Source organism: Hemitrygon akajei, chromosome 31 (assembly GCF_048418815.1).
Source record: "Hemitrygon akajei chromosome 31, sHemAka1.3, whole genome shotgun sequence".
Classification (NCBI taxonomy): Eukaryota; Metazoa; Chordata; class Chondrichthyes; order Myliobatiformes; family Dasyatidae; genus Hemitrygon; species Hemitrygon akajei.
The window spans coordinates 7,598,829-7,618,990 of NC_133154.1; the positions used below are offsets into that span (position 1 = coordinate 7,598,829).

The 20,162-nt window shown below is 48.2% G+C and overlaps 1 protein-coding gene across 1 annotated transcript; it reads right to left on the bottom strand.

The window, feature by feature from the left end:
* Positions 1-754: 754 nt before the first annotated feature.
* LOC140719415 (calcitonin gene-related peptide 2-like) lies at positions 755-19,163 on the bottom strand. Its single transcript, XM_073034060.1, has 5 exons — positions 19,104-19,163; positions 14,523-14,611; positions 10,092-10,229; positions 8,559-8,748; positions 755-3,504 (listed from the first exon to the last, which is right to left on the bottom strand). The coding sequence occupies exons 2-4, from the start codon at positions 14,603-14,605 to the stop codon at positions 8,580-8,582; spliced, it is 390 nt and encodes a 129-aa protein (XP_072890161.1). The 5' UTR covers positions 14,606-14,611; positions 19,104-19,163; the 3' UTR covers positions 755-3,504; positions 8,559-8,579.
* Between the last annotated feature and the right edge of the window lie 999 nt (positions 19,164-20,162).

Consider the following 20,162-nt stretch of genomic DNA (forward strand, 5'->3'; position numbering starts at 1 on the left):
AGCATGGGTACATTCAGAGGCCACTTCATTAGGTAATGCAAAGATCTCATCAGCCAATCACGTGGCAACAACTCAATGCATAAAAGCACGCAGACATGGTCAAGAGGTTCATTTGTTGTCTGATCAAACACCAGAATGGGGATTAGTGCCAGACAGGGTGGTCTGAGTATTTACTTATTTAGTTATTGAGATACAGTGCTGAACAGGCCCTTCTGGCCCTTCAAACCACACTGCCCAGCGACCCCCCGATATAATCCTAGCCCAATTGCAGGACAATTTACAATGACCAATTAACCTACCCACTGGTAGGTCTTTAGACTGTGGGAGGGAACCGGAGCACCCGGAGGAAACCCACGCGGTCACGGGGAGAACGTACAGGCAGTGGCGGGAATTGAACCCGGGAAGAGCATCTCTGAATGCACAACATGTCGAACCTTGAAGGGGATGGGCTCCAGCAGCAGAAGACTGCACCGGGTTCCACTCCTGTGCCTAATATAGAGACTGCTGAGCGTATAAAAACAGATTATTCTTTCCCCACTCCCACTGAAGGACTCAATAATGAACCCAAAGAAATCAGTGCAATTGTTGGAAATGTTTATTCATGTTTATTTTAATAATACAGTGATTGAGATTTACAAGCGCAGATTGGGATACCATACACACAGACAGACAGACAGACAGACACACACACACACACACACACACACACTCACACGTGCGCACACACACACACACACACGCACACGCACACACACACACACACACACACACACACACACACACACACACACACACACACACGCATCCACATGCAGTTGGAGATGTTATATGGGTTACTGTTTAAATCCTTCTCTCAAGGGGAGCATTACTGACTTAGAGAACTGACTATGGGTTGCTCATCAAGGGAGGGAGGTGTCACCGCGGGTAGGAAATCACGAAATCACGGCAACTACACATTTATCAGTGAGCTGCAACAATAAAGGGTCCCATACATAGACCCAGGTGTGAGAGCGTGTCTTATAATCACGGCATGAATATTTTTGTCAGAGAAATGTGCTTCCTGTAAACCCACTCTTTCCCCACTGATGAAACTCCTTGCCAACAATCAATAGAGTTTGCATTTTCATCGATTTTGCTTTAAGAATGGCATGTGTGCTTTCCATTGGGGAGCTGACCAGAGTAAGTGTGGGGATTGGTGCCTGGAGCCAGAGCTCGCAGTCTCAAGTTAAAGAGGGTTATCCCCAGGGTAAAGTGAATATTGTGTGCTGTTCCAGTTGCCATAACATAGGAGGGACGTGATCGTACTGGAGAGGGTTTTACATTTTGAAAAGTAGGATTAATGTAGGATTGGGGGTAAAAGGGGTGGACCTGATGGAACAGAGGGCTAGTGGATTGTCCACCTGTTACGTTGGTGCCAGAAACACTGCGACACTTTGTGGGCTGCTTCCAGCACATCTTCAGAACGGGTTTTCCGTTGAATGAAGCGACGAGTTTCACCGTATTTTTCGGTTCGGTGTACATGTGACAAGTTAAACTCATCTTTAGATCTTCACATCCTTCGGAAGGCCTCCTGCCTACTGTACCCTCCGCGGGTGGACTGGGGAGGAGGAGGCTTGGGGGGGGGCAGGTGGGGTGACCTGATAGAAGTATAGGAAGCGATGAAGGGTAGATGGTATGAACGTTTACGTGTGGTGGGGTTGTCTCAGAGGACTTCGAGTGGTACGAGGTTTGGAGTGGATCTGAGAGGAAATGGCTCACACAGGGAGCGACTGGGCCCAAGAACTCGCCATTGGGAGAGGAGGCTGCGGCAGAGACTTTCACAACATTGAACGAGGAACATCTAGACCAGGAGATCCTAACCTGGGGTTCACGGTCCCCTTCGTTAATGGTAAGCCTCCATGGCATAGAGCAGGTTGGGAAGCACCTGATCTCGCCAAACACTTAACCGCCCAGGTATAGAAGTTTATGGACCCCCTCTACCTCCTCCACCTATCGCCTTCCAGCTCTGTGCATCATCCTCCCCCTCACCCGGTCTCACCTTTCACCCTCAAGCTTTCCCTCCCTCTTCCCCACCTTCTCACTCTGCCTTCTTCCCCCTTCCTTTCCAGTTCTGGTGAAGGGTGTCGGCCTGAAATGTCGACTGTTTATTCCCCTCCATAGATGCTGCCCGACCCGCTGAGTTCCGCCAGAGTTTTTGTGCATGCTACTCAAGATTTCCGGCACCTGCAGAATCTTTAGTGTCTGGTACAGTTAGGGACGCTGGTTGGCGTGAACATTGTGGTCCGAAGGGTCGCTTTCTGCCCTGTAGAGACTGCTGAATCTTTGTGATTCTCCACAGACATGGACTGTGGAGACTCGATCACCGAGTGCACTTAAGTTATTTTTTAATTTACAGAAAAGGATGGAGAGGGAACTAGAGGAAGATCGCGGTGCTGAAAGTGATCAGCCACTATCTTGTTGAACTGGTGCAGCAGGAATGAGGGGCCGAGTGGCCTAATCCTGCTCCTATTTCTTATGACCAATCACACTTGCCTGTGGGGAACCACCAGTCGCGGCTTAACGGGGTGGCAGTGGATGGATGAGGAAAGATTCGGTGCAGATAGAGAGCAAAATAAAAGATGTTTGTGAATACATGGAAGAAAGTGGAAGATCTTGCCAAAGGCGTAGGACATGCCGATCATATCTTCTGCCTACTCCCATCTCCCTGCACCTGGACCCTCCATACCCCTCCCATCCATGTAACTATCCAAGCTTCTCTTGAATTGAACCCGCCTCTACCACTTCCGCTGGCCGCTTGGTTCCCACTTCCGTCACCCTCTGTGTGAAGAAGTTCCCCCTCAGATTCCCCTTAAATATTTCACCTTTCACCCTTAACCCATGACCTTCAGTTCTAGTCTCAGCCGACCTCAGCGGAAAAAGCCTGCTTGAGTGAAGTGAGTGAAGAAATTCCCCCTCAGGTTCCCATTAAATATTTCACCTTTCACCCTTAACCTATGACCTCTAGTTCTAGTTCTACTTACCATGAGGGGAAAAAGCCTGCTTGCATTCACTCGATCTATACCCCTCGTAATTTTGTATACTTCTATAAGATCACCCCTTATTCTCCAGTACTTCAGTGAATAAAGTCCTAACCTATTCAACTTTCCCTGTATTTCAGGGGTAATGTTTTGACTTAACTGTATCTGGAGACTGAAAGTCCCTTGAGATCTTTTTTTTTAAATAATTGATCTCTCGCGTGCAAAATCAAATGAATATAATAATTCAAGCCTTGATTATGACTGGGAATTTGATATTGACACCAGGGAGTGAGAGAGGATGTGGTGCAATGGAGCCTTTACACTAATGGTTTGAGAAATTGTGTTGTGGGGGATGTGGTTGCCTCCGATGCCTTATCTCTCCCGGGATTTTGAATCTCTGGCGACGTTACAGGGGTGCTGTAGTTCCTCCAGAAATGAGCAGAATTCAGACGTCACACACCTGGGAAGTTTCAACAGTGGGTCGTATCTGTGAAGAAGAGAGACGAGGCGTAAATCATCAGGGATACGAGGCGTAAATCATCAGGGATACGAGCGTCCGCGGTAGGAGCTGCAGTAGGCCACTCGGCCCATCAGGGAGGAGATGCACTTGAAGACACACACTCAATGTTTTAGGAAGATCTTCTACCCCTCCGCCATCAGATTTCAATGAAACCATGAACACGATCTCACTACTTCTCTACTCTCTTTTTGTTCTACTTATTTAATTTTAAAACTAAATTTAAATATGTATCTATTTGTATTGTAACTATAGTATTTTATGCATTGCATTTTTAATGTATTTTATGTATTTTTGATGAAGGTCTCTGTGTTTGAACGGGCTCTCTCTTTCTCCCTCAACGCTGTCAGTGAATTGTGCTGGAGTCCTGAGTCTGGGGCAGGGTTTAATCGACGCGGTTTGTGGACCGGACTCTGTAGTCCACGTTATGATGTGTTTCTGGTCACTCCTTTTTTTTTGTTGCCGCTTTTTGGACAATTTTGACCAGGGTGGCCTGCAAATAACGAACGACAGAGCTCTAGATTGAACTGAACTCAGCTGAACAGAATATGTCTGGACCCTTTCAACTCTGTATTTCTCGCTCATTTTTTTACCGTTTGCGTGATTTGTTTTTTTTTAAACACGTGGTCAGAGTGGGGAGGGGGGGTCATGTTTTTCTCTGAACTGGTTCCACGGTGTTTCTTTGTTTCGTGACTGTCTGCGGGAAGACAAATCTCAGGGTTGTGTACTGTATACAGACTTTGATAATAAATGTACTATAAATATTTTAAGCCTTTTTTATATTATAGTATTTTATGTATTTTAATAACTTTTTAATATTATAGTATTTTTTACATATTGCACCTGCTGCCATAAAGCAGCAAGTTTCATGACATGTCAGTTATAATAAACCTGATTCTGATTAATTTGATCTTGGCAAATCTGACTCTATGTTCAGTTCTCCATTTTTGCCCTTGCTCATCCAAAATATCTGCTTTAAATATATTCTCTGTTTCCACCGCCCCTTGTAGAAGTTGGTTCAAAAACTCACAACGCCCTGGGAGGCTAAAATAACTTCCACCTCACTTTAATTGCCCCCTCCTTCTTATTTTTAAACAGTAAACGCTTAGTTGTAGATTATCCCAAAGAGGAAGTGCCCTCTCCATATCTACTCTGACTGGAGTAGGGCGTGTGGTCTGTGTACAGTAAATAGATACTGCCCAACCCCATATCCCAAGGCCAAGAAAATAACTGTTTTTATTGGGCCCGCTTTGTCGAGCATTTACGTTCCACCCCACACAAGTGGGACTTTCCGGTGGCCAAACATGTTAATTCCGATCCCGTTCCCGTTCTGACATTGGTCCCTGGCCTCCTCTTGTGCCAGGAGGAAGCCACACTCAGGGTGGAGGAGCAACAACTTATATTCCGTCTGGGTAGCCTCCAACCTGATGGCATGAATATTGATTTCTCCTTCTGGTAAACAAATTACACCCCCCCCCTCCAACCTCTATTACCCATTCTGACCTGCTTGTTATTTCCCCCATATTCCCTCGGCCTTCCCTTTCTCCAGCGGTTCACTCTCCTCTCCCATCAGATTCTTTTTTCTCCAGCCCTTTACCTTTCCAACCCACCTGCCTTCACCTGTCACCTTCCAGCTAGCCTCTTCCCCCTCACCCCCACCTTTTTATTCTGGCATCTTCCCCCATCCTTCTCAGTCCTGAAGGAGGGTCTCGGCCTATTCACTGCCTGACCCGCTGAGCTCCCCCAGCATTTTGTGTGTTGTTGCTGTGGTAATGGGCTGTTGGATGTCTGATGGCGGTGTTGTCGAACATAGAGGTAGAGAGGGATATTCAGAGATTGATGCACAGAGTACAAGATGGAACAGTGTAACACAGTACAGACCCTTTAACCTAACAACATTAACCTAACCCAAGATCAATTTAACCCCTCATACTCACTGGCCATTATGCCACGGTCATTTAGGGCAGCAATGAATGTCCTTTAAGGACTCTTCATTGCTGTTTCTGTCACAGTTTTGTTTGACCAGTCAGGGTTATTAGTCCTGAGCTGACCCCAGAGGTCCTCAGTGGACCTTTCTTAGTCTGACCTCTACCCTTTGACCTGTTTGGCATGGGTGACTCTATCAAGAGCCAAAGCACAAAGCCCAGACTTCAGCCAGCATAGCTCTCTGGGTCATTGAGGCACACAAGCCTCCAAACATTACGACGAGTCTGTGGTCTTTCAGGGTCCCTCCCACGTAGGCCTCCATTTTTATTTCATCCACGCGCCCATCTAGACGCTTTTAAATGTCCCTAAAGTATTTGCCTCTACCACCACTCCTGGCAGGGTATTCCCTGCACCCACCACTCTCTGTACAACAAAACCTACCTCTGACATCCCCCCTATGCTTTCCTCCAATCACCTTAAAATCATGTCCCCGCACCCCCCTCCGTATTAGCTATTTCCACCCTGGGGAAAAGTCCTTGGCTGTCCACTTGATCTATGCATTTTATTATCCTTCGCAGGTCTAACACAGTAATGAAGCATTTAGCGATTCGCTATTACAGGTCGGGCAGCATCTACGGAGGGGAATAAACAGTTAACGTTACGGGCCGAGACCCTTCATGAGGAATATTTAAGGGGAACTGGAGGGGGAGCTTCTTCACTCACAGCAAATGCAAGCAGGCTATTTAGAGTGAGGTAGGGTGAGCCCAGAAATAAAGGTCATAGGTCAAGGGTGAAAGGTGAAAGGGGGACCTGAGGAGGAGCCTCTTCACTCAGAGGGTGGTGAGAGTTTAGACCGAGTTGCCAGTGGGGGTAGTGGATGCGGGTTTGATTTCAACTGAGATTTGGATAGGTACGGGGGGGTGGGGGTCTGTGGTCTATTTGCGTGTCGATGGGACGAGGTAGAATAACACTTTGGCGCAAACTAGATGGGCCATTTTCTGTGCTGTAGTGGTCTATAACTCTATAACAACTCCAGGAAGCTACGACACAGATGTTTCAACCCTGAAGTTGCCACCTGAGTCTTTCAATTTCAAATTCACAATACAGATGTTGGAACCCAGATATTGCAAAGTATAACTTGCAGTCCAGATGTGATGATCACAATAACTGATAACCCTACCTTCTTGATGTTATGACAAAGATACTAAAATAAAGATGTTTACATTAAGTTGGTACATCTTAAAACTTACAATCTAGATGTGCTGCTTCGGATCTGGAGTAACAACTATTTTGTTCTCTTTTACATTTGTGTACAGGAAATGACATTAAATAATCTTGAATCTTAGTCCTTGTTATTTTATGAAATTAACTTCTTTTGGTTCTCTTCTTTCTATTTGTGCCTTTGCCAAATACCCCCTGTAAATCACCCCCTGTAACCTGTGGTGAACTACATATACCTGTCTGGACACGACCCCCCCCCCCCCCCCACCGCTGACTGCTCCTGTGGCTCCTCCCACTGACCCCGGTATAAAGGCGATTGGGGACTGAGCCCCGGCCTCAGTGTCCAGGATGTAGTGTGGTGGTCACTTGCCGCTTGTTCTTTCTTCCAGCCAATAAAAGCCGATATCTTGCCTCACATCTCCGAGAGTTACTGATGGTGCATCATAACCCTCCCTGTGATTCCCCTGAAACTCTCCCATTCTTGTCTTTTCCTGCAACTTTCCCAAGAGACAGAACACAGAACAGTATAACACTAGAACAGGCCCGTCAGCCCGTGAACTCTCTGCTGAAGTGGAACTAATTCTCCTCTGCCTGCACATGGTCCATATCCCTCCAATCTCCAAGTATTCACGTGTCAACCTAAACATCACCATCGTGTCTGTCTCGGGCGCCAGCCTTGTAGCACATTCCAGGCACTCACCACACTCTGTGTAATGAATCTCCACCCAGCACATCTCCTTCAAACTTTCCCTGGGGTAAAGGTTCTGACTGTCTACTCCCTCTGCCTCTCATAATATTAGAAACTTCTGTCAGCATCTGCCACTCTAAAGAAAACAACCCAAGATTGTCTGAACTCTCCTTATGTCCTCAAATTCAAGAGCATCCTGGGGTGGGGGAGTTGAGGTGCAGGTCACCCCTGCTTAGCCCCCCCGTTCAGGGTCACGTGAAACCATGGAAACAGGTGGTGGATGGTCGTATGAGCAGCCGGTGCACATCACAAGTCCTGGTTATGCAACCACTGACATCAGGCAGACAATCTCTGAAGAGTATTGACAATGGCTGGAGGTCACCCGTCTTGTAAAGACACTGCCCAGGAGAAGGCAATGGCAAACCACTTCTGTAGAAAAATTTGCCAAGCACAATCATGGTTGTGAAAAGACCATGATCGCCCACATCATATGACATCATATGACAGGGCACATAATGATGATGCCACATGACAGGGCACACAATGATGATGTCACATGACAGGGCACATGATGATGATGATGATGATGACTATGAATGGTTACAATATAGCTATTGGGATCCAGATGTTTCAAGTTAACCCTCACATTCCAGATGTTACATTACATGTTTTACATCCTGCATTCTACTAAGCAGATGTTACAACCCCAACAATGAGACTTGAACGACACAATCTAGATTTCAAGACCTGTATATGAGACAATCTTGCAATGTGGATGTAAACCCAGGTGTGTAAACTGCAAACCTCCAAGAGGACCACAACCCCGTCGTGGTCTGGAGGCTTGTGCGCCTCAGTGACCCGGGGAGCCATGTTGGCTGGAGTCTGGGCTTTATGCTTTGGCTCTTGGTAGGGTCACCCATGCCAAACAGGTCAAAGGGGTTCATCTCAGAGCTAACAACCCTGACTGGCAAAGCAAAATTGTTTCACGAACAGCAATGAAGGATCCTTGCATGATCTTGCATGACTGACGGTAGTGAAAACCGAGCTACTGACACGATGAAGAAGTTGGAAGACTTTCACCACTGCCTGAAATGCCAGCGGTTTAACGGGCAGTAGGTAGGTCAGTAACCTGCAAAGTGTGATCATGATGTTACAATCCCGCTGCTGGATATTGAGCGGCTGGCTCTACCTGTGCAGGACTGCGGAGCTCCTACATCGGAACGCCGCGACGCTTCCTCCCGAACGCTTTCGCCCCGACGTCGGTGGGAATGAAGCTCCTGCTGCCCATTGCCCCAGAGCGGCTGAGGAAGTTGGCCAGGCGGATGGTCACACACGTGGCCGTGTTACAGGAACGTTTCTGCTTGTGGAGGGGCGGGAGTCTGCAGCGGGGAGAGAAGCAGGGGGTTAAAAAGGTCTGAAATGGGGGGGGGGGGTGAGACGATCAAGGCAGTGGCAGGGACAGGGAGAGGGGATGCAGCCTGATAGATGGAATGTAAAGGAGAGAGAGAGAAAGAGAAAGGAGAAAGGAGAGAGAGCGAGAGAGAAGAGAAGAGAAAGAGAGAGAGAGAGAAAGGAGAGAGAGAGGAGAGAGAGGAGAGAGAGAGAGAGAAAGGAGAGAGAGAAAGGAGAGAGAGAGAAAGGAGAAAGGAGAGAGAGAAAGAGAGAGAGAGAGAGAGAGAGATTGAGAGAAGCACAGTGAGGAAGAAATTATAACCAAAAATGATGGCACGGGTTCTTGGAAGGGACAGAGAGCACGAGAGCGAAAGAGGGAGGGGGTAAAGAAGGGGAAGAAAAACATGGCAGAGAAGAGAGGAAGAAAAAGAGTGGAGGAGAAGGAGAGAGGAGAGGACAAACAGAGAGAGAGAAAGAGGCAGGGGGAGAGAGGGGTGGAGAGTGAGGGGCAGAGAGAGAGGAAAGGAAGAGAAAGAGATGGGGAGGAGAGAGAGGGAGAAAGGGAGGGAGAGAGAGGGGAGAGAGGGAGCAAGGAGTGAGAGAAGGAGCGAGGGACAATGAGAGTGGGAGAGGGGGAAGGGGAGAGGGGAAGGGGAGTGGGAGAGAGAGGGAGGAGAGGGTGAGAGGGGGAAAGGGGGAGAGAGAATGAAGAGACAGAGACAGGAATAAAGACACAGGTAATCTGTATGTGTGTGAGAGTGAGAGAGAAAGGGAGTGAGAAAGGGAGAGAGGGGGGAGAGAGAGAGAAAGGGGAGAGAAAGGGACAGAGAGGGGGAGAGAGGGAGAAAAAGGGGGAGAGAGAGAGAAAGGGGGAGAGTAAGAAAGGGAGAGGGGAGAGAGAAAGGGAATGAGAAAGGGAAAGAAAGAGGAGGAGAGAGAGAAAGAGAGAGAAAAGGATCAGGGATGTGACAGGCAGGCAGATAGTTGAACAGGTGGCAGAACACTATGGTAAAGAGACAGACATTGGCAGAGAAATATTGTCAGTGTCGCAGATGGAGAAATGTTAGGGCAGAGAGACACAGAAAGGGAGAAAGAACACAGAGACGGAAGTCAGAAAGAACCAGGCAGGCAGAAAGAGAAGGCAGACGTTAAAGCGGAGCCAAGGAGAGAGGGGACACAGGTAAGCAGTCAGGGAGAGAGTGAGGCGGATGGAAAATTAGTGACGTGACTGAAGGAGACGGGCAAGCTAAGGAAGAGAGAGGTGAAAGGCAGGAGTGCAGACAGACGGAGGAGAGGGAGACGCAGACAGATGCTGACAGACGGGAGATACCGTCTCAGTCTCTGGCTGTGGTGATCCTGCACGTAGGCTGCCACGGGCTGGGGCAGCTGCCTCTGCGTCGGTGCTGGTAAATAACGTCCATCCACTCGGCGGATGAGAACCTTCCCCAAGTTTGGGCTGCCCGGGGATCTGAAACACATTAAAGGATTGATTGTCACTGGCTGTGGTGTAAAAATCGAGGCATTCATCACATCAGCACAAGCCTCGCCCAATCAGAGGCTGTCGGTATGTTTTGATTTTATTAATTGAGGTGCAGAGTGGAATTGGCCTTCCCCAAGTCACGCTGCCCGGCAACCCCGATGGCCCTGATTTAACCTCACACCCCCAATTAACCCTAACCTAACCATAGGACAATTCACAATGACCAATTAATCTACCTGGCACATCTTCAGAGGAAACCGGAGCACCCGGGGAAAACCCACGCATCACACAGGGGGCGGGGAATGCACAGACACTGGGAGCTACACCATCGTCATGGTAACCACTCTGCCACAGTGGCACCCCTCCCTGATCCTTTCTGATCCCATCACTCAGTTCGGAGGGAACGCTGCACCGACAGAGGCGTGGTGGGCAGAAGTCCAGACAAGGAGGCAGACATTGGGATAGAGAGTCACAGGGAGAGGATTGATGAAGTCAGAGAGAGAGAGAGAGATGCACAGAGGGAGCCTACCACAGAGTCGCCTACCACCCAGGCAACGCTCTCTTCTCGCTGCTGTCATCAGGTAGAAGGTACAAAAGCCTCAGGACTCGCACCACCAGGTTCAAGAACAGTTACTACCCCTCAACCATCAGCCTCTCGAACGAAGTGGATAACTTAACTCAATTTCACTTGCCCATCGCTGAAACGTTTCCACAACCAATGGACTCACTTTCAAGGACTCTTCGTCTCACGATCTTGATATTTATTGCTTATTTATTGATTATTATTTGTTCTCCTTTCGGCATCTGCAGAATTTGTTGCTTTCTGCACTCTGGTTGGACGTCCTAGTTGGGCGGCCTTTCGCTGATTCTGTAATGGTTACTACTCTATAGATTTGTTGAGTATGCCCACACAAGAAAATTAACCTCAGGGTTATATATGGTGACGTATATGTACTTTGATAATAAATTTATTTTTTGAACATACAGTCTCAAGCAGGCAGATGCTTAGAGAGGAAGACAGATATTAGCCGACCCATACAGGCCCCCTCAGGGTAACCGGTAAGGATATTTTCTCCTGGTGCCTACACCCCACTGTCATTCCTTGAACTGCACCAATAAGTAGAAATGCAAGAGACTGTAGATGCTGTCAAAGTCACATTCAGAATAAATTTATTGTCTAAGTATGGGTACATTATTAAATACAGGAGTTAGTGGTTACTGAGCATGTCACTCTATACCATCCTGAGATTCATTTTCTTGTAGGCATTTACAGGAAAATAAAGAAATACAATTGAATTTATGAAAAACTACACATAAAAGACTGACAAATAATCAATGTGCAAAATAAGACAAATTACGCAAATAAATAAGTAAATAATACTGAGACTATGAGTCGTCAAGTCCTCGAAAGTGAGTCCATAGGTTGTGGAAAAAGTATCTATCTATCTATCTATCAGTGTTGAGGTGAGTGAAGTTACCCACCTCCAGTTCAGGAGCCTAATGGTTGAGGGATAATAACTTATCCTGAACCTGGTGGTGTGGGGCCTAATGCTCCTGTACCTCCTTCCCAATGGCGGCAGCGAGAAGAGAGCATGGCCTGGATCTGTGATCATGGGGGCTGCTTTCTTGGGGCTGTGCTCCTTGTAGATGTGCTCAGTGGTGGGGAGGTCCCTGCCTGTGATGGACTGGGCTGTACCCACGCTCTCTTATCACGACGCTCGCTGGCAAAGTCTGGACCCAAGTGTGGGGGAAGGACAGACTCCGATGAAGAGACGGTGACGAGAATTTATTCGAAAAAGATTCCAAAATAACATTGGCAGCTCGGCCTGGCAACATTCTTAAAACTAGGACCCCACGATTAGCGCAAATTGGATTTCCGATTAAATAATACAAGTAACATGGAATCCCTGAGCCTATAAATATAAACTTAACAAGCTTAAATATAAAGCACAAGGAGACCACATAACAAAGTGCGAGACAGTCGAGAAAAACTCAAGGAACTTTAGACGAATAAACGATTCTCGTTAAACAATAATTAACCAATTCAGGAGCTCCAGTGCCCCACACAGGCCCAAGGAGCTCATTATGCTCGCAGACGTATCCTTTCCTGGGCATTGGTGTTCCCATACCAGGCTGTGATGCGACCAGTTAGAAGACACTCCACTGTGCATCTATAGAAGCCTGCCGAAGTTTCAAGTGTCATGCAGAAACTTTGCAAACTTCTAGGGACGTGTATGTATTCTGGAGGAAAACCGGACAAGTGAGTGGAAGGACTCAGTGGGTCAGGTAGCATGCGAGGAGGTTGACTTTTCGGGTCACAGGGTGTCAGTCTGAAACATCATCCACCCCAAGTGATGCTTGACCCACTGAACCAGTCCCACCTTTTTTTTTAGCATCAGTAGCTGGATCATCTGGTCATTATCACTTTAGTTGTGGGAACATAGTGTGTGAGCAACTCGGTTGCCACACTTCCTACGTTAAAATAGCACTCCAGTTTCATAGTTACCTCATTTGCTCTGAAGTTCTTTGGGACTTCCTGAAATTGCGAACTGTGTCTTAAACACCGTCCAACATATCAACATTAAATCTTCCCCTCCAAACAATGTCTCAATATTTATCACCCAGGGCGTTATTAGGCAAGCGAAACGATTCTGATTTCTGCTCGGCACTGCTTAGGTGGAGCAGAAAGAGGAATTGGTGGGGGAGGAGGGAAGAATCTTCAGGTTTTGACCTCTGTAAACACAAAAGATGCTAGAAATATTGAGAAACACACGCACAAAATGGTGGAGGAACTCAGCTGATCAGGCAGCACCTAAGGAGGGGAATAGACAGCCAACGTTTTGGGTTGAGTCCTGATGGGAAGACTCAACCTGAAATGTTGAGTTTATTCCCCTACATTGATAAAAAAAGATAAACTCAAAGAATGGGGCAACACATGCAAAAAGCTGAAGGAACTCAGCAGGCCAGGCAGCATCTATGGAGAAAAAGCACAGTCAACATTTTGGGCCAAAACCCTTCGGTAGGACACTAAAAGATTGGCTGTATTTATCACATGTACATCAACACGTTGAAAGATATAGAGAAATGCGTCAGTTGCGTCAAATCAAAAAGCTATCATGCTTCCGGTGCCAACAAAGCTAACCCACAACTCAGTAACCCTAACCCTAACTCTACGTCATTGGGCTGTGGGAGGAGACCAGAGCTCCCTGAGGAAATCCACACAGTCATGGGGAGTGCGTAGAGATCCCTTACGGGCAGCGGTGGGAATGAACCCCAATCTGTGGTTGCTGTGTCTCTGGTAATATTGGCTAGACTCGGTTGTGAGGCATGTAGTGGTCCAATAGCCCCTGCCAGCTGTCAGGTAATTAAATGTCAGCACGGCTGAGCTCAAAGGAAGCTCGGCGGTCCCAAGTGATCTGCTAACCTTCAGCTCAACGTCTCCCAGACCTCTGACCCTACATCAGAGAGGCCTGATGCAGAATGAGGAGAGAACCTTCGCTCCGTCCACCACAGAAGACAGGATCTCCCGGTGGCTACCTGCTTCATTTTGACTTCCCGTTCCCATTCTGACATGTCCTGTCGAAGGCCTCCTCTACTGCCACGATGAGGCCCAACTCAGGTTGGAGGAGCGACACCTTCTATTCTGTCTGGGTAGCCTCCAAGCTGATGGCTTGGATGTCGATATCTCCAACATTTTCCCATTCTAGTGACATCGTCACCCTTCCCTCCTCCTCACCTGCCCGTCACCCCTCCTCTGCTTCCCCTCCTCCTTCCCTTTCTCCCACAGTCCACTGTCTTCTCCTATCAGAATCCTCCTTCTTCAGCCCTTTACTTCTTCCACCTATCCCCTCCCAGTTTCTTACTTCATCACCACCATCCCTACCTTTCCCCTCATCTGGTCTCTCAGCTATCTCCTGCCTGCTTGAACTCCCTTTCCCACTTCCCACCTTTTTCCCCCTCTCCTTTCCAGTACTGATGAAGGGTCTCAGCCCAAAATGACTACTGTTTATTTCCCTCCATAGATGCTGCCTGACCAGCTGAGTTCCTCCGATACTTTGTGTGTGTGTCTCACAAAGATTTTGTTCCCACAAAGAAGAACGATGTCCTTTGCCTCTATTTAACCGTCACCTCAGACTTCAGCCCTGCAGTCAAGGCCGATCAGTCTTTACACAAGGAGATGAGCCCTTCAGCCCATCTAGACTGCACTGGCCACCAGCTACCGATTAGGGTCAGGAATTGAGGGGGGTGTGGAGGGAAGCACAGAGACGGAGGATAACTCACCTCAGGGGATGATGGTCTGAATCCATCGACACAACCATAGCACACGCCAGGATCAGCGAGAGGGGGAGCCTCATCGTCAGCATCGTTAGCTGAAAGTAGTGAGAGAGAAAGGAGAGAGAGCATCACACACAAAATGCTGGAGGGACTCAGCAGGTCGGGCAGCGGCTATGGAAAAGAATAAACAGTCGCTGTTTCAGGCCGAGACCCTTCTTCAGGGCTGAGAAGGAAGGGGGAAGATGCCAGAATGAAAAGCTGCAGGGGGTGGAAGAAGGTGATAGGTGAAGCTAGGTGGATGGAAAAGGTAAAGAGTCAGAGAAGAAGGAATCTGCTAGGAGTGGCGAGAAAGGGAAGGAGGAGGGGACCCAGGGGGAGGAGACAGGCAGGTGAGGAGAAGAGGTAAAAGGCCAGAGTGGGAAATAGAAGAAGAAGGAAACTTTACTGGAAGGAGAAATCAATATTCATGCCATCGGTTTGGAGGCTACCCAGATGGGATATGAGGGGTTGCTCCTCCATCCTGAGAGTGGCTTCATCGAGGCAGAGGAGGAGGCCAGGGACTGACATATTACGGCGGGAATGGGGATGGCAATTAAAACGTTTGGCCACTGGGAAATACCACTTTTGGTGGATGGAGCGGAGGTGGTCGACAAAGCGGACCCCCAATAAAGTTCGGGTCTCACCAATGTAGAGGAGGCCCAAAGCGTAAAAGGGAGCACATCACTACCTTGTGCCTTCTCCCCAGGAGCTAACAGAGAGTCCTGCCCCTTGGTAAAGACTCCCAAGTCAAACAAACCAATAAAATGGAAATTCAAGACTCGGGGTGCGAGTCTTTCTTCAGTATTAGAACCACAGTCAGGTTTATCATCACTGACAGATTGTATGTCATTAAGTTTGTTGTTTTGTGGCTGCAGTACAGAGCAAGACAGACAGAGTTAGTGCACAAGAGGGACAGCAAGGAGGTGGTCATAGACCTTTCAGAAATCTCCTGGCAGGGAGGTAGAATCTGTTAGAACGTAAACAGTACAAGCTCTTATGCCCACAATGTTATACCAACCCTTTAACCTACTCCAAGACCAATCTAAGCCTTCTCTCCATTTTTCTTTCATCTTTGTGCCTGTCTCAGAGTCTCTTAAGTGCCCACCTCCTTATTTTGGCTTCTTCTCCCTTCCCTTCCAGTCCTGATGAAGGGTCTTGTCCCAAAACGAGGACTGTTTGTTCCTCTCCGTAGCTGCTGCCTGACCTACTGAGTTCCTCCAGCATTTTGCGTCTGGACTTCCAGCATCTGCAGAGTCTCTTGTGTTCTTAAGTGTCCACATATCGTACCTGCTCCACCACCATCCCCGGCAGCGCATTCCACGCACCCATCGTTCTCTGTGTAACAAAACCTAACTCTGACATTCCCCACCTCACTATTTCCTTCCAGTCACCTTAAATTATTTAATTTTTTTTTTAACTGAGATACCGTGCAGAATAGGCCCCCCCCCCACCCCAGCCCTTCGAGCATAACCACCCAGTCTAACTGCCTAATCAGGGACAATTCACAATGACCAATTAACCTACCGACTGGAAGGTCCTTGGACTGTGGGAGGGAACCAGAGCACCCGGAGGAAACCCACGCGTTCTTGGGGAGAACGTGCAAACTCCCTACAAAGGGATTGCCCCCTCGTATTACACATTTCCAGCCTGGGAGAAAGCCGCTTGATCTTTCCCTCAAGCTATTGATCCTAAAGCTGTTCCTAAAATGCTGAGTGTGGGTCTTTTAGGCTCTTTTACCTCTTCCCTGATGGTAGTAAGGAGAAGACCCCCGTTCCTAGGAAGTCTCAGGTCAGACAGCCAATAACATAGAGCATAGAACCGTGCAGCACAGGAACAGGCCCTTCGGCCCACAATGTTGTGCTGACCCAGCTAAAAAGCAAATCAGAAACAGCCAAAAACACCCACCCTCCTACCTACACCGTGTCCATATCCCTCCACCTTCTTCACAGACATCTAAAAGTCTCTTAAAAGCCTCAAATGTATTTGCCTCTACCACCAGACCAGGCAGCACATTCCAGGCATCCACTACTCTGAGTAAAAAAACTTACCCTCACATCCCCTTTGAACCTACCCCTCTCACCTTCAATGCACGCCCTCTGGTATTAGACATTTCAACCCCGGGAAACAGATACTCTCTGTCCACTCTATCCATGCCTCTCATCATCTTGTAAACCTCTATCGGATCTCCCCTCGGCCGCCGGTGCTCCAGAGAAAACAGCCCGAGTTTGCCCAACCTCTCGTGGTGGCAAATGATTAGAAAGGCTGGCTCTGTTATAGGAGTCAAACTGGAGGCTGTGCTAGGACAAGGGACCCTCCGGAAAATCCTGGCAATTCTGGACAATGTTTCTCACCCTCTGCGTGCCACCTTGGCTGAGCAGAGGAGCACTTTCAGTAACAGACTAAGACAACTGCTCTGCTTCGAAGAACGCTGTATGAGGTCATTCTTACCCTCGGCCATTAGGCTCTGTAATGAGTCAACAAATAGCTGGCGAAATGATGACCCCCTCCTCCTGTTAGGCTGTTTGAGGTAACTTAGTTTTTATTCTTTCTTACTTCCCCTCTAATATTTGTAAAGCCACAGCGACGCTGTAATTTCCTTTGGGATCGATGAAGCATCCACCTATGCCCTCTAAACCAGACAGCATCCTGGTAGACCTCTTCGCCCTCTCCAAAGCCTCAGCATCCTTCCCAACACCCTGGGGTCCCTGTGCAGATAAGGAATTCATCCAGGAGTGGAGCCGGAAAAATTCACGAGGGTGTTACTGGGACTGGATGGCTTGAGTTATAAGAAGAATCTTTATATGCTGTGATTTTTTTTCCTCCCCCTGGAGTGAAGAGTGATGTTAATACCTTACAGAGTCTATAAAACCATGAGTGACGTAGATAAGGCAGGTGGTCAATGTCTTTTTCCCAGGGTAGAGGAGTCTAAAACTAGAGGGAGTAGGTTTAAGGTGAGAGAGGAAAGAAGGGATGGAGAGATGGTGGTAATATATATGAACAAGTTGCTGGAGGAAGTGGTAGGGCCAGGAAAGATTTGATTTTTTCCCTGTGCGGGAGGGTGTGGGGGTTCGGGGTTTGTGAGCTTTGTTTCTTTTTCATTTTCATGCTGGGAAGGAGTCTCTTCTTTCAACAGTTCCTAAAGTCCTTCAGTATTTCGTGGCTGTCTGAAGAGGAATATCAGGGTTGTATTGTACATGCAAACTTTGAGAATAAAATGAACCTTTGGACCGTTGAATTACAATGTTTAAATGATATCCAGATGGATGTGTGCCTCCAAGAGGCTCACAAGCTTGTCGTAGGGTTTGGAGGCTCGCGTGCCTCAATGACCCGGAGAGCCATGTTGGCTGGGGTCACGGGCTTTGTGCTTTGTCTCTTGGTAGGGTCACCCATGCCAGATAGGTCAAAGGGTAAAGGCTAGAATAAGAGTGGTCCAGGGTCGGAGGTTCGGCTCAGGACTAACAACCCTGACTGGTGAATCAAGACTGTTACGGAAACGGCAATGAAGAATCCTTCTACATCTGAGTGTGACGATATTCCTGAGTCGCCACCCGAGACTTGTATCACTGACAGTAGTGAAAACCGAGAGGAAGCTACTGACACGATGAAGGAAGCCCTGAACACCACCAGAGACAGAGGATCTTCATTGCTGCCCTAAACACCAGTGGCGTAACACACAGTAAGCTAAGATGGGTTCGTGGATCGGGAGAGTTTAGAGCAGGGGTTCCCAGCCGTTTTTATGCCATGGACCAATACCATTAAAGCAAGGGGTCCATGGACACCAGGTTGGCGAACACCTGGTTTAGGAGATTATGGGCTGGACACAGACAAGTGGGACTAACTTAGAGGCAGACAACGCGGTCGGCATTGATGAGTTGGACTGAAGGGCCTGCTTCTGTGCTGTGTAACGCTACGAGGGAGGGGGAGCAGCAGGTGAACAGTTAGAAGACAATGCAGTCATTGTGTCTGCAGCACCTGAGAGGCAGGCATAAAGGAAAGGCAAGAGATTCTACAGATGCTGGAAATCTTCAGCAACGCACATAACGTGCCGGAGGAGCTCAGCAGGTCCGGCAGCGTCCATGGAAGTGAATAAACAGTTAAAGGTTTTGGGCCGAGACCCTTTGTTGGGACCCTTTCGCTTTCTCTTGCTCTGTCTCTCTTTCTCCCTGTGTGCCTCCATGTCACTCCCTCTCTCTCTATCTCCCTGTCTCTTTCTCTCTCTCTCACTCTCCCTATCTCTTTATCTCTCTTTCTCACACAAATTCTGTCTTTCTCTCTTTCTCTGTCTCTCGCTCTTCTTCTGTTTCTCTCTCTCTCTCTCTTCCTGTGTCCCTTTTCTCTCCCAGTCTCTCTGTCTCTCTCTCTCTCTCACATTCTGCCTGTCTCTCTTTCTGTGTCGCTGTGTCCCTTTTCTCTCTCAGTCTCTCTGTCTGTCTGTCTCTGTGTCTCTTTCTCTCTCTCCCTCTCACACGCATTCTATCTCACCATTTCTCTCTCACTCGCTCACCATTTACAGGATGGGAAGTATTAGTCAGGAAGTACAGTTCTTACCTGTCTGTGCCCCTCTAGGGGCTCGGAGGCTTGTATTTGTCAGGAAGCTGGGAGTCTCTGTTCCCTGAGCTGTAGCCCAGGCTCTTTTATAGGTCTGGAGCAGGGGAAGGGAGGCTGCAGGTGTCTGTAAGGTAGGACGCAGCCAATCACTTTGCAGGACTGCCGGGCTGTTTCTTTGTTCCCTGACAGGGATGATCTGGCAGTTGATTCTCCACACCCTCCTAAGGTGGGCTGTTTGTGCCGGAGCCAAGTGCTGGAGCCAACCCGCCTCTCCTCCACTTCCTCCCACGCCCTCCCTAACACTCCTGACTTCGCAGCGAAGTTTCCAACTGAAACAAACCCCGTACGTTTCCCTAGCACCGCTCATCTTTGTCTCATGGCCAGTGAAGCTCACTGCTTTCAACAAAGTTGCACGGGTGGGGGGGGGGGGGGGTTGTGGGTTGTGGGGGGGGGCCACGGGGGCGGCAGCTGGTCGGCGCACAGCAAGATCCCACAAATGCCAGTGCGAAAATCTGTTCTTCGGTTGACGCCGGTCGAGACATAACAGGAGCGTGGTACACAGCGATGTCTCTAGTCTGGTAGAAGACGCAGACAATGCCAGATGGTGTGCGAAGCAAAGTTCTTTGCCAAGGACAGTAAGAGACAAGATTGACCAAACATCGCAGCTCAAAATAGAGTTCAACAGCAGAGGGGCTTGAGGGAACATTTGCACAGATCTTTGAAAGTGGAAGAGAGCGATTAGTAAAGTACATGGTATCTTAATATTCATAGACTGATGCACAGACTACAACATAGAACAGTAGGCTCAGTCCGGACCCTTCGGCCCACTATGCTATGCTATACCAACACTTTAATCTACTCCACAATTAATGTAACCCTTCCCTTCTACATAGCACTTCATTTTTCTATCAGCCAACTGCCTATCTATAAGGCTCTTAAATGCTCCTAATGTTTCTGCTTCTACCAGTACCCCTGGCAGTGATTTCCTCGTGCCCACCACTCTCTCTGTAAAAACCTACCTCTGGCATCCCGCCCATGCTTTCTTCCAAATGCCTTAAC

Excerpts from the sequence above, each read along its gene's own strand:
- LOC140719415 (XM_073034060.1), bottom strand. The coding sequence starts at position 14,605 with ATGCTGACGATGAGGCTCCCCCTCTCGCTGATCCTGGCGTGTGCTATG. Across the intron at positions 10,230-14,522 it reads TCAGACCATCATCCCCTGAG|ATCCCCGGGCAGCCCAAACT; the intron begins GTGAGTTATCCT and ends AATGTGTTTCAG. Across the intron at positions 8,749-10,091 it reads CACAGCCAGAGACTGAGACG|ACTCCCGCCCCTCCACAAGC; the intron begins GTATCTCCCGTC and ends TCCCCGCTGCAG.